The 15,259-nt window shown below is 35.4% G+C and overlaps 2 protein-coding genes across 14 annotated transcripts in view; one reads left to right on the forward strand and one right to left on the reverse strand.

Moving 5' to 3' along the window:
• Window positions 1-1,468: 1,468 nt before the first annotated feature.
• Window positions 1,469-15,259, forward strand: part of LOC107268284 (facilitated trehalose transporter Tret1) — a 49,026-nt gene continuing 35,235 nt past the window's right edge. For 9 of the 12 annotated variants that reach the window (XR_001537783.2, XR_001537781.2, XR_001537780.2 and 6 more), the window contains exon 1: window positions 1,469-1,585. Coding sequence is in view for 4 of the 12 variants with exons in the window: in XM_015740912.2 (XP_015596398.1) it covers window positions 1,545-1,585 (41 nt within the window). In the remaining 8 variants the exon portion in view is untranslated. Of the gene's footprint in view, window positions 1,586-11,024; window positions 11,164-11,272; window positions 11,355-14,258; window positions 15,225-15,259 lie in introns of those variants that run through there. The other 3 variants (XM_025085585.1, XM_025085587.1, XM_025085586.1) reach the window with 3 other exon arrangements.
• LOC107268285 lies at window positions 3,309-10,358 on the reverse strand. Of its 2 annotated transcripts, none has more exons than XM_015740914.2 (2): window positions 10,078-10,358; window positions 3,309-3,351 (listed from the first exon to the last, which is right to left on the reverse strand). In XM_015740914.2, exons 1-2 carry the CDS (start codon window positions 10,329-10,331, stop codon window positions 3,324-3,326), a joined length of 282 nt encoding a protein of 93 aa, XP_015596400.1. In that variant the 5' UTR covers window positions 10,332-10,358; the 3' UTR covers window positions 3,309-3,323. The 2 variants fall into 2 exon arrangements, with proteins under 2 accessions (XP_015596400.1, XP_024941358.1); XM_025085590.1 differs by lacking the exon at window positions 3,309-3,351 and adding an exon at window positions 4,575-4,593.

Consider the following 15,259-nt stretch of genomic DNA (forward strand, 5'->3'; position numbering starts at 1 on the left):
TCGCAAGGCCATCCTCGGGAGACCCAGAAGGTTCCGTTACGGCCGCAACTTGGATTGGGCCCGACCCACTGAACAAGCTCAGTGCATGAGGTCTATACGTGTAGCTACTCTCTCTAACAGATTGACTACCCCTATATGACTATTCGAATAAATATACTCAACCCGACCAAAGAAATAAGAAAAGTGAGACAAGCACAATAGAAAGGGAAAGGAAACAAATTGAAACGAGAAGACAGAAAGGAAGATAGAAATAAAGAAGTCAAGAAGTAGAAAAGTAAGAAATAGAGGTATAAGAATAGAGAAGAAATAAGAAAAAGATAAATAAGAAAGTAAAGAATGAAAGATTAAGAAATAAGGAAGTTAGGAAGAAATACATATATATATATAAAGAAAAAGAAGATGGTTGGAAATGACTCAGAGGGGTGATTCCAAGAGACCCGCATAAGAGACCGGTTCGAGGAAGAATTCGGGCGCTGCCTTGAACGCTGCTCCGGCTCGCCGAGTCCCGCGCGACGAATTTGCGCGCACAAAGTTTTCGGCAACTTCCGGTACTTCTAAATATTCTTGAACAGGATTTCTGATTTCTAAGTGTTATTATCTAATTTTATTGATTTAATTATTTTTATATTTCAAACACTTAATTTATCAATATTTAAATTTGAGCATAATTTATTTTTCGACGGATTACAATTTCAATTCAATTTCTATCTACTCCGTATATTTTGCAATTATATATTTCGAATAAATTTCGAAAGTGAGTCAAGATATTAATATTTCGTAACATTTGAAAAGCTTTATCCAATATTTCGAATTTTCAATATTTTCGTGCAATTGATTTTTACCTTCTTCTTCTCGCGGGTTATTCAGCTCTTCGTGAATCGCAAAAGTTTGAATATTTGTTCGACTAGTAACGGCAGAGATGAGTAGGAAGATTTTCAGTGAGATTTTATTTCGGCGTCGACGCGCCACTTACCTGACCAGTGGACGATTCTGCATTATTGACGTATATATATTTCCCCAATAATTTTTATCAACATATCCACGGTCGCAGCGTAGCCTGATTAAAGAAAAAAAAAATTATACTCGGTGGCAAACCCGGTACCTTATAGCTCCACATGCCCCACGTGTCCACAACCCAACGTGATAAGTCAATCCCTTCTAAAATCCGTGTATATTAACACAGCAGCTGCCTGCATAAATGCCTAATATGGCAGAATCTTTATTTCCGCAAACGATCAATTCGATTATTCAGCTACATGAAACAATGAAGAGAATCAGACTGATTCTTTAGGATAAAAAATATCGAAGTGATTCCCCATAAAATTCCTAAGCGCATAACATTGGAGAATGTGATGAACAGTACACAGAAGATAAATATTTATTAATTCCATCAAATAAAGTGACTAATTTAATTCTTTAATTTGTTTCATTGATAATATTGAAAAAGATGGGTGGCCCATTAGAAGACATTCACGGATAAATATTTAAGCAGCAACGCAAAGAAATTTCTCGTCCAAGATCCCCAAGATCAAATACCCTGCCAAATGCAGAATCTCTCAGCAACGAAGAATTTGTCGACGGACATGTGATTAAACTAAAGAAGAACAGAAAATTATTGCTGAAAAGTAATTGTTAGTACAATTGATTTATTATTTAAATTTAAAACTTATAAAAATTTGTATATCAAATTTTTAGAGAGAGATTGGAAAATTAGGAAGTCAAATAACAGTAACTGACATGCGTTGGGCTTGTGCCGTGTCGAAACCTACATATATACATCGATGACACATGACTGCTGTTAGTCCTAATGCCTCTCGATGTTTTGCTTAGGAGCAACCTGAACGGAGGGGATAGAAAAGATATATGCATTTATGCAGCAGGTTACTAAGTTTACACGCACAGGTTATGGAAAGGATTAACCAATTACGTTGGGCTATTCTTTTAACCTTACACGCGATTGGTTAATTCTGTGTGAAACCTGTGCGTATAAACTTACTCAGTATCATAAGTATTATATATTCAGACAGAGCTTGTGAAATAATTCATTAAGAAAATCATATTTGCTTGGTTATTTGGAAGAGTAATAAAAAGATGTATTTTTCTGTTTTAATGCATATTAAACTTTTGACGTTAACTTCCCGACGGTGATGATGTCAACCAGCAAACCAATTTTACCTATTCAGCAATTTTTACAGCGAGGAACTGAAAAAAGCATGTAAAATTTATCAAAAAAAAGAGGATTTGTGTAAATTGCACATGTCGCAATGCTTAAGCTAATACGAAAATCATATAAGGATTTTATTTAGAATTATAATAATATAAAATACTAGAGCAAAGTTGATTAAAGTGGTCGGGTAATTTGAGACAATTTGGGTTAAAATTTTTTCTTAAAAAAAAGGCAATTTGACAATAAAACAAACGTATCCGCCCTTCATAATATCATTGTAGATGGCAGTGCCTTTTTTTATTATATAGGTAGCTCCATTTTTTTAAAATACAAATTGAAATTCCAAGTAGCACCTGTCACCCGAACAGCCCGCATTTCCTGAGTTTTTCCCCAAAAAAATATGTATATAATATACATATTCTAAATAGATATACCAGCTTACACACAAATTACTATATACATCACCAAAAATTTATAAAGCTATACAAAAAAATCGTAATTCGCAAGCCCAAAATATTGCAGTCATGAACAATCGATATACGAGATGATAATAATAACAATAAAAATAATAATAGCAATATTTCACGTTCTACCTATTTTCGACTTGAGAAAGTCATTATTATTGGCATCTGCTAGGGTGACAGCTGCCGCCATTTTTCCAATTTCAATTTAACGATAAGAATTTTAAGTCGTAAATTATACCGAATCCTCCTGGTCCTGCGACAGAACGTCAGAGATCCTTATAACACATAACAATATCCTGGGTGCGTCCTCAATCGACGAAAATTGAAGGAAAATATTTTTCGTCCCTAAAACTTTGTATTTTCTTCGCAATTCCCTCTATTTATATCTCTCTCCATCTCTCGCTTTTACAATCACCTTCAAAAATACGCGGTAACATTCAAAATCCACTTTTGTACTCATCTGTAACGTAAGAAAAACAAAATGACCAATATTAAATTTTATTTTTCCGTCTAATAATTAATATCACTTAACCTTTCAGTCTGGTGCATTTTTTCCGACGGTATCGTCACTTTTTGGAATTTGTGTTTAATATGTCGTAAGAGGATCGACTGCCCAAAACTATAGTTATACTCTCGAACTATGTAAACTTCAACAGTCTACGATTAGTTTAAAGATTTTTCATAAAATAAAATCATGGCTTTTGGATTCGACTTAATAATCTGTAATAAATGCTATAATTAATATTTTCAGAAATTCGATCTGTCATTTAATTTTGTAACGTTGACCTCAGATTCATAGTCAATCGAAAGCTCTATCATACACTGATTTTCTACACTATTTAGAATTTTGGATTTTTTACTTCACATCGGTAATTGTCGGCCCCAAAGATAATCAGAAGGTGATTTGACTTTTATAATATTGCTGGTAATTTTAAATAAAGTACTTAAGCCTGTGTGCAATATTCAAGCAGTCTGGAAGTTAATTACAGTCAAATATTACATTCAATAAATTATAATACATTTGAAACATCTTTACCAGTATATACTAAATCATCATATCACAAAAACGTAACACGCGTTATATTATCTTTCCTTATTGAGTCTTACATATCCACGAGTTTGGTGTAGTTTTTTTTAGCAGTTCGTAAGCAACGCAGTCCTAACCAAATAACACGTCATTTTCCATAAACTAATATAAATATATGGTAAAATAACAAAATGAGAATATTTTGCTAGAGTACTTCATTGTTTACAATCTGTCCAAAAAAAAAAAAACAAGATTTTACCATAATACTCAAATGGCGCGCTAGCTTGATATGGTGCATTTCTACTAAATAACTCTGTACATAAAAAATATGCCAACTAGCCTAATTCATAGGAATTTATACGACCCGTTGTCATTTGCCAAAGAATCAAGACTTAGAAAATATAAACTTTAACCATAAAATAGATTATTTTTATCTCTTATTCAGGCCAATAAATAAATAAAAATAGTGGATTTCCATAAATGTCGTTAAAAATCATAAAATTCTAACCATAAATCATAATTCATTTCTTTACTGTCATATCTGCCAATTTTTTACTAAAGATGGTAAAACAGTTTAAGAATTAACAGCTGTTTTAAAAAATCTCCGACCATATCTGTAAAGCATGATGCAATACCAAAACGACCTAGCGTTCCTATTTTCCATAGTAATCATAACCGTGCAAAATTTATATTCATAAACTACTCACCCTTTATTATATAGTATTTCGTAATTAGCATAATTAAACAAATTTCCCAAATGGTACGAATAAGAGACTGGAAAGAATTACGCAACCAGTCAATACGTGGTAAGTTGCGTAATAAAAATAACAATACGAATTGCACATAGATGAGAACCTATTATTCCGACTAAACGGGAAAATATGTACTCACAACGACGTATTCGGCTCTGGGTCGATCACAGGGAATGTACTCACCTGAAACAAAAAAAAACAAGTTATACAAAAGTATGTTATAAAATAATAACATATATGTTCGCTAGCGATGAATAACACACGTGCGCTTTGACTAAAGAATTTATGACACAATAAATTATATCATACTGCAAGACGACTTTGTCACATTTTTAAAACATTTCCTCAGATAAATGCAACATTGTAGAAATTGATTATTGAATAAAAAAAAAGAATTAGGACACTCCTAAGAGATCGAGTTAACGTTCTTTCTGATAATGTTTAAAAAAAGACGTGCTAAACGCTTCCTATTGACAGCCTGACCTGAAGCTATTGAAAGAAGCAACGAATCGTGTAGGATATTCTAGTCATCAAGATCATCTCTGAAAGATTCCTTAAGTGGATTTATTCACGTGACTCCACTTACTTCGTGAGCTTGCAGACAAATAATTGTAGGATATTGGACATTTATTAATATGATTATTTATCTTCAAATTGTACGTACATATGTTATTTATTGAAAATACGGACGTGCCGATTTTGCCATAGCAGTGTACATTAAATACAAGTAGTCTTTGAACGTCATTTTTTTCTTGTGAAATGAAGATAATCTGATCTATTTTTTCACATGCCCATTGTTACTGTATATTCAATGTATATCAAATTTAGGTACCCGTCTGATATTAATTCTCATGAAAAGACTGCCTTAAAAATTGGAAATGAAAGTGCAAAAAGAATTTGCAATATCGGTCACACGTGACTTCTTCGTTCATTGGGTTAAAAGAGGCCAATAATTTTACCTCATTCGTACCCTACCTGAGTATACACTAAATTTGAATGGTTTAAGTTCACCTCATAGGGGAATGAAAAAAAATTTATTTCACCTCAAATTTGTTTTTTATTTCCGCCGTACTGTGATAGTTCGGTTAAACACGCATATTTCTATTTCCCGTGTAAAAAATTAAGTGGAGTTCTAACTAGGCTGCATTTAGGTAGACAGATTTCGGACACAAAAAAATAAACTCGACTGCACCATCAATATAGCAGTTGCATAATGCTAACACACATTTATTAAAGTGTCCTATCTAAAAAGTATTATTTTGCCATATACACTAAAAGATTGCTACATTCATTTACTATAAATTTGAATAAGGGTGTAAATTTGAAAATTAATTTTGAATATTTTTTAGCCTCGAGCGATGGTATAAAAAATTCGTGAGCTCTCGGACAATCGATTTCTTGAATATAGAATCACTACGTGCTCGGATCGGTCTGTCTGGGCTAATATGGTTCAGGCTAATTCTGAACATGACGTATATCCTGATTATCGTACAGATCAAAGCTTTCAGTGGTTTGATCCCAATAGATCAGACCTTGCTATAAGCAGAAAATGCAATGGAAACTTGAGGCCATACGGAATTGGTTTACGATGATCGATGGTAATTTAGTAGAACGGATATTCTAATGTATTGATATTCCAATATATTCTAATATATTCTAATGTATTTAATATCGAGAGAAGCCTTTAATTCCCATTGGTATCACGGATTACCGGTGGCGGCGCTATCCTCGGACCGTCATGGCTGGTTTAAAGTTCAGGTTTGAATTTTATAGTTATGTTACCGTGAAATACCGAAATTGGAGATTGTCGACTTTCACTGGTGTAGGTCCGAAATAAGGGTATTTGGCTAATACTTCGAACATACACCAAGCGAGTATGTGAATGTTGACATTCACCGGTGAAAGTCGACATTCTCCAGATTTCGGTCTTTCACGGTAACAGCTACATTGCTCAAAGCTTTGTTACGTAGTAATAAATTTTTAGCCCATTGCGAATAACACAGAAAAATTTATGCCATCTCAGACACGTTTTTCGTAACCATATTATTTAGCAAATTGACAATATTCTCCAACTGCACAATTATTTCAGTCTAAAACGTATCAACGTCTTTCGCGGTTCGACCCCGTTCAGGGGCCATTTCGAATAGTTCAGTGTCGGCCACCAGGGTCGCATGCTTACCTAGTTTCCTGTACTAGGATCTGGTATGAGTGGACGAGGCGCGCCTTATGACGTTGGGACGCTGCGGGAGTTTACATGGTGCTAAGTGCATTTTTTTATCCTGTAACTGTTGTTCTTAATGATACGGGTGTATGAGTTTTGTGATTGCACATTCGAAGAATCTTGCGAAAGCCCACGTACGCACGATATTTCAAAGGAAAGATGTTTTTTCACTTTGTTAAAAATAACGAAAATACGTGGAAATAGTGTGGTTATAAATTTTCTACGAACGGAGATATTGCAATGAGAATTAATTAAATCATGTTTGAATTACAGTGCTATGCTGTTCATTATTTATTCGGATATAATAAAAAATATTGTTTTAAAATTTTTCACTTTGGCATAATGCATTTGGAAATGCTGATTATGATTTATTTTATGATCACTGACATGAGACTCGGTATGATAAATATCTAGACACGGTAGTGGACATTTTGCTTAGTTTTTTTTTCAAAAAATTTTTATTTAAACAGGTTTATCGACAAAAAATATTTTGTTGTCACACACGCGCATGTGTAATTATAGTATGAGCATTAGCAAGGTATTAATTATAAAAAATTATCTCATGAATAATAACCGGTCTGTTGGGTACGCGAATCATCTTCCTTACTGTGTTGCCGGTAATTCTTACTCTTAATGAACAATCAGATTGCGCAAATAAAAAATAAGATAATAGATACGATTTGCAATCTCAAAATGTATTATTATCATAACATTTAAAACGATTTGATTTAAGCCTTTGATATTCTTTTTTTATATCTGTCCTGATAATGTCCACATAAATATTAATCTAGTTGCTGCGCAAGATTCTGATAAATATATTTTTTTTTCGCAACAAGTTTACTCTTTAAAATTTAATATCATTTCTTCGAAAATATTATTTCTGCACCTGGTTCTCGTGATATTTTCAAAATTATTTTATTGGGTCGGCCGAAAAATTGAAGAGAAATATTCTAATACTTATTCTTATCTGCCGAATTAAGATAGTTTAAATAGCCAAGCCTGATTCGTGATATGTCATTAACTTTTTCACGAAAAAGCTATTAAAAAAAAACAAAAAAAAATTATAACTTTTTATAAAAAAAATAATTTCTGAAAAATATTTCATATTTTATGAACGAATAGCTGGATAAGTTTACTTTAAACAGAGACCTCCTTTTTGACTTTAGTATTGTTAACGGTCCTGGAAACGTATCAAATAATTTTGCCGATTTGAGGAAACTTCGCAGAATTTGGTACAGACCTGAACAAATACGGGGAATCCCATTAAAAATTCTAGTTACGAATAGGGTTTTTAGGATAAAGCTTAATTATGATGTAATTAGCATAATACATAATATTGCCCCTTTACATCAATCTAATATAAAAAATAATAAGAAATTGGAATCACCGATATCAAAATATAAATTTTTTTTCATTCATGAAAATTCCTCCGCTTTGTCTTTTACCATCGATTGAATATTTAAAGAGACTGTACAAGGAATATCGTGGACACCTACAAATGGACTTTACCCATTGAAATACTATACAGGGTGTCCCATCGAAAGTGCACACCTTGATTATTTTCCGTTACTATTGAAGACACCAAAAAAAGTTTCAGACAAAAGTTGTATGGTTTCAAAGGTATCTGTTTTTCATCCAAATGATTTTTCTTTATATTTATTTGATTTCGAGATACGGCATGTTACATCGTTTTTTTTAAGGGAACATCATTTTCTGTTGGTATATGAAAATGTAGCGCGTTTCTTTCTTAACATTTTAAGATCTTGCAGACAAAAATCCTTTCAGCCATTTCCAAACTATCGAGAAGTGAATTTATTGAACAATCTTCGGTTGCATCGCCGCCAGCGCATTCAAGGTTCGCGCGCTTTTAATTTCGCAGCCGAAAACTGTTCAATAAATTCACTTCTTGATAACTTGGAAATGGCTGGATGAATTTTAGTCTGCAAGGTCTTAAAATGTTAAGAAAAAAAAAGAGCTACATTTTCTTATACCAACGAAAAATGATATTGCATTTAAAAAAAAAAACATGTAACGTGCTCTATTTTGAAATCAAGTGAATATAAAAAAAAAATAATTTAGATAAAAAGTCGACCCTCTTGAAACCATACAATTTTTGTCTGAAATTTTTCCCCGTATCTTCATTAGTAACGGACATAATCGAGATGTGCACTTTCGATGAGAGACCCTGTATATAGATATATAGGATGGAACGAAAATCATGGTACAACCAAAAAGTAGATAATTCCTTATGGAAGAATAAATCGAAATTGCAGAATAAACGTTCTGAATGAGGCTTCATTTAAAAAAAATAGACTTTAAAAATTATCCGGGTACCGATGCACTTGACTGACGTCCGACTTACGGAGTTTGCTATGGACCACTATTTTCTTTCGTATAATTCTTTCGAATATTCTACACATAAAAATTCCAAGGCACAGAATAGACGGACATGTCTGATCTATTTACATTCAGTCAATAACTTTATATTCTGCATATCCTGCAAAGGATTTCATTCCCCTGTTAATAAAGTAGATTTCTTCATTCTACGTCACCCTAATGGGAACACCAGTGCTTTGTAAATTTTAACGCATCTGCGTGCGACTTCCAAGTTTTCCCAGGAAGCAAACAATTAAAACCTGAAATAAACAGCGTAATAAAAGAAAAAACTTCACAATGAAGATACAATATAAGAAGAGCTATAAAAAAATCGAACATATTTAATAAAGAATTCTAAGCATACTAATCCTAATGAAACATCTGCAACTCTAAGAAGAGTATTGTAACGTAACTAATCGCAGATTGCCCATAATTGACACAAGCAAACATTGATGCAATGCATATAAGGAAAATTCAATTTTCAAATTAATGAATAAAATTGATTCTCTAAATAGAGAAGATAAAATTATCCGCCTACGTCTCCTGGAAAACTATCCCTAACAAAATTTCCCTGTACCGTTAACCCTTCCACAATAGTAAGGTAGGCAAGACATCCTTTAAGACACGTCATAGAATACCTATCTATAATTCTGTATTATCTGAAGTACAGCAAAACTCCATCGTCACTCGATTGATCCAAACAAATTTTTGCCCATCAGTGCCCGATATCCAAAACTAATTACTGATTTTTTACCAGCCAAACTACTCCCAAGCGTCATATCAGTATCATTCGTATCACATAGCTATCATCAAGTTAAATATATCAATGAAGGAAAAAAATGAAAAGACACGCTCGAATCCAATTTTTCAAAAATCGGATCCTAACATCAACATTAATGAGCCGCAGATACAGGGCATATCTTATCATGGGTACCGTCCCAATTAGCCAAATGGCCTCGTCTGAGCAAGCTCAGATAAACGAAAGTCGGCTGTATGACAATGAAATGAACCATGAAAGAGTATTAAAAAACAACAAATATAATTATAATAATTTTAGAAAATAATCCCACCTTTCGTCCATCCTGAAGGAAGATCTAGACAAATCGCTCCAGGCGCTCATGCTGCGACTTCTCCTCCTCGACGGTGCTGCCAAACGCGCGCTACTGCGTCTCCTAGTGGTAGCAAGATTATCCGGTTGAAAGTTGACCCTGGGCGAAGATCCAGGTACCTTCTGTGCGTTATTAGGAGGCGTCGACGATGGCGTCACGACGGTCGACGTATGAAGATCAGGCAAAGCCTCGTATTCCCATCCTCTGGCACCCATCTCGATCACAACCAGAAAATTGTATCTTCGCGGCCGCCGAATAAAATCACCAGACGACTCAGTCGGGAAGTAACTTAGTCAAAACCACCTTGACACCGCTTACGAATATCACCTTTAAACCCACGTGACCAGCCAGGTTTTACCCCGTACGTAGGTTTTCCTCCCATCCAACAATCCTCAGCTCATACAAAACTACGTACGTATCCTGAATATACACGGTTGATATTCGTTTGAATCTCCCCCTGACGTCCGAGTCGATAGCGCAATCCATACGTAAAACCTTAATACCAGGTGCTGCGTACTCCCGTCTCTCTTCTGTGCACCTCTCCTCTCTCTCTTGTCTCTCTGCTTTATATCAGCTCTTCTCACCTGTCCGGAGCGTTCTTTCCTCTCGGTACGTCGAAGGAGCAACAGCCCTTATTTATTTTGATCGCTCGCCAATTTTCCTACCCTTTCAAGGCAGATCCTCACTGCCGCGATTATACCGCGTTCACTTCGACTATTGATTTACAATTCGCTACTACGATCTGCGCGAGGCGATTCGAAATTTAAAAAAACGCGACCTTTTCAAAAAAATAACGTTAGCCAAACTACGAACTTCTAGTGTCAACAACTTTGTGCTTTTTTTTTTTCTTAACAATTTTACTGCAACTGCGCAGATAACACGTGTGAGTTATCACGAAATATATTTATCAACTTCAACAAGGCAACTAGCGGATATTCAACTATTTGTTTTTCGTCCAAACGAATCTCGTGCTCTCATCCTAATACTGCCGATATATTTGTATATCTGCTTTTATACTATATATCACACTAGGAACTGGTGTCAAGCGTAAGCACCGATATACGGATACATATAATTGAAAGATATTTTCATTCGCCATATATTAATGTATCATCGTGAAACGAACAAATTATTTTAATTCAAATTGGCATTACAGTGCGATTAAAGTCATTCGGTGGGATTAAGTGTCAGAAAAATTATCTTCGGTCAATCAACGACTCAGCTAAAGACTTTTACAGGTGAGAACTGAGTAAGCTTCTATCTACATAATTTTAACGATATAACAACCGCATTCTAGTCCTGCTTATTTACGTGTACAATTTTCGTGCTATTTTTTCATCAACATTGTTATTATTATCTATATCGGTCTGGCGCCTTCGAACGTTCCACATATCGAGGACGCTCTCTGCGTCCTTTGAAGCTGCGAGGTTCATTCTTGCGAAAAAAAAAATTTTCTACGTATATTCTACGTTCATAAAATTACCTAGATATTGCTCGTATAACGATACTATGCTTAATAAAGATCTTACTGTTTTTTCTTAACATTGATTTGTGAAAACTTGTCATACGTATATGTATATATATATATATATACAGATCCATCGGAAATTATTTCTATCTGTTATGCGGGTGATCATTCCCAGACAAATTGCCGTCAGACGCACGTGAGAAATCCTTGATCAAATTAAATTATATATACTTGATTTATGAATTCCTGGCGATTAGTATGTTTATCAATTGACTATACAAGTGCGTACTGTAGACTCATACCAGTCATCGTATAATCGCATACCACAAACGATAAACACTGCACGAAGACTCGCTTCGTTAGAGACGAGTCTCGTGTAATTCGTTATGAATTAAAATTGTTACTTCGCACCGACCGTCTTCAACGTTAAGGTTGAATTATTTAATTGCTACGTGTACTCCTGCAGTCATTATTTTCCCAGTTTCATTAATCGCACAGACGCTGCACGAGCATCCTCGCTGTATTTCCATTTCTTGTAAACGCGTCCAATCCCAATAGTCAGAAATGATAATCGTAGAAATTTAAAATGGATGTACAATTTTTTTCATGTATTTATCTCGTTTTGATCACACATCAACGCACTCGCCTGTCACGCTTGTTCGAATATATTCCGCAAATTAAATTAAATTTCGAATATAAATGTTCTCTAGACAATTCGATTCATAATTATAATTTCTCGCATGTGTATGGGATACTGTGATAAATATGACGTATGTTATATAAGAAATTTATATTTGTGTAGGGAATTTGCGAAATTTGCGTAAACATTACAAAGACGTCAGGGTATCTGACAGATCGAAGTTTGTGATTGCGCAAGAACAAAAGTCACAGTTACCAATACTTTATCGGTCACCAGATTCGACTCTGGCAGAGTGCGAGGTCGTTCAAAAATTGACGGAAAAATATTTGTCTTCTAATAATTCCTTATCAGACCCACCTGACACAATAGTCAGAAATGATAATCGTAGAAATTTAAAATGGATGTACATGTTTTTTCATGTATTTATCTAGTTTTGTTACACATGAACGTACTCGCCTGTCACGCTTGTTCGAATATATTCCGAAAATTAAATCAAATTTCGAATATAAATATTCCCTAGACAATTCGATTCGTAATTATAATTTCTCGCATGTGTATGGAATACTGTGATTGTTGATAAATATCACATATGTTATATAAAAAATTTATATTTGTGTAGCGAATTTGCGAAATTTGCGTAAACATTAGAAAGACGTCAGGGTATCTGACAGATCGAAGTTTGTGATTGCGCAACAACAAAAGTCACAGTTACCAGCACTTTATCGGTCACCAGATTCGACTCTGGCAGAGTGCGAGGTCGTTCAAAAATTGACGGAAAATCATTTTTCTTCTAAAACTTCCTTATCAGTCCCACCTGACACTTCGCGATCCTTCGCATCGAAGATCCTGGACCGAGTGTCAGAAATACTCGAGCACGCTGTGCAAAGTTGCTCGCACTGATATCGCAGTCATTTCGATGGGAATAAAACATGTGCACAAGTACTCTTGACAGATCCTTTCACCAGCCTCCCAAAGGATTCGCAAAGCTGCCATTTTCCCAGAGCATCCTCAAACGTCGTCCCGCTGCCATTTTCCACTGTCAGTCGGTCTGTCAATTGGCCACAATGCACTTGACGTCTCCGCTTGTCAAACCCTTTTGCTTCGCCTTTCGAGAGCCCTCTTCACCTGGTCATTTCGGGTCCCTACCTACGGGTACCTACAGCCTGACCTGAACTAACCCCAGGACGTACCGAGAGGTCAGCTGAGACATCAGCACCTCGCGCAAAAGCATCACGACCCGACGGACTGACAACTGGATTAAACGTCAACTGGCTACGCGATGGAAACGCGACTTGCTGACAGCCGAACGCGTTACCGTTTCTCCCGCACTTGGTAACGTGTCAATAGCGCTTTTGCAAGGGAGCAACCAGCCCTGGAGCGAAGCCACCCCTACTGCGGTACATCGTAGCGGCTTTCTCTTGTATTCTAGAGCAGTTGGACCTTCTCCTCTCTCTTTCTCCGCGCTCCCTCTCTATCTCTTACCCTATCTCTCTCGAACTCCCATACCCCATTTCACCTACCCTTATATTCCCTGAATCTCACTTTTTCAAGCCAGCGTCTCTGGCCTGATTCTTTTTCTCTTCCCTTTGATCGTTCTGTCCCCCTCTTTTTATTCTACTCTCTTTTTCTCTCTCAATTACTTTTGCGTCGTCTCTCTCTGTCTCTCTATTACACGGATAAACCCCCTGCCCAACTACCAACGTGTCATACTAACATAACGCACCTACATACGCAAGTGGGATCCGATGATGTCAAAGCGACTGCGCCAGAGGATATTTCGATGTTGCTGTTCCTGTTGTGGCGCAAAGACGATCTGCTAGGCTGATGCGCACCTATGGCTCGTTAGATACTTGTGCCTACACATTAATCGATCTGGTGTACAATTTTACCGATGTTAGATGTTTAATATCTGTATGCGTCATATCATTAGTAACAGACATTTTATTCTTCGATAATTTCTTTGTCTTTGGCCACTTTTTTATCTGTGTCACAATTTATTACTTTTCTTTACCTGTTGATAATTAAAACTAAATGAGTCGTGAAAATTTATTATTTTTAGCGATCTATCTGATAACGATAGTCGTTATCTCTTTGTAGGAATTTTTCGAATTGGCTCACTTCGAGAGAATGAAAGATCTGCTGAAGTATCGGGGCTTCTGGAACTGTAGGGTCTGAGAACGTGCAAGGTCAGGATGAATGGATACCCGGAATAGAGCATCGATTCGTGCTAGAATCAAGCAGTAGGGAGCGCAGACTACGTAGGGAATTGCACGCGTGCGCGTTATTAAAGCGGAAGACTTGAATGTTGGTAACCACGTGGTCATTTGTTCGCTGCATTAAATCTGACTTTTATCATTGGTACACGATTATCCTGTTGTCATCTGAATGTTTATTCGCGAGGTACTCTTTTCAATTATGGCGTATACTTAACTTTCATTATTTGAAATTATCACAATTTTTTATTAAATTTACCGATCACGTTGTGGCGTATAAAAAGAAGGAAGAATTCACTGAAGTAAGAAAATCTTTCCTAGGAAAAATATTTCCTACGTAACGTATCTTTCGAACATTTCGAAAATTTCACGATTTTCGACAAAAAAAAGGGTAATCGTAGTAATGTTCCATGGAAAAACATTGTCCCTGGAAATTTCATCTATTTTCATCATCTGGTGACTGAGATATTCCGAAAAAAATTGCTACTTCAACGAGTAAAATATATCTATATAGTGCATTTTTGGTTACTTCAATTTCGTATATCGCGTAAACTAGACTAGTAAATAATTTTCAAATTTAGCATACACAACCATTCAGTACCTATCGATAACATATACAAAATTCAGAATCCGTATTCTGGTGATGCTCAAAGCGATCGAACCACCTTCAAGAATTTCCATAAAAAGCGCGAAATCAAAAATCAAAAACTGTCGACAGTTTTTGCAAGAACTAAAAACGTCAAAGATAAATTACAACGCGAAGGAATTACAAAGTAAATACTTAAACGTAATTAAGATACACAAATTGTTTTTATTCCACCT

Source organism: Cephus cinctus, unplaced genomic scaffold (genome assembly GCF_000341935.2).
Source record: "Cephus cinctus unplaced genomic scaffold, Ccin1 Ccin1_scaffold0508, whole genome shotgun sequence".
In the NCBI taxonomy this organism is placed as follows: Eukaryota; Metazoa; Arthropoda; class Insecta; order Hymenoptera; family Cephidae; genus Cephus; species Cephus cinctus.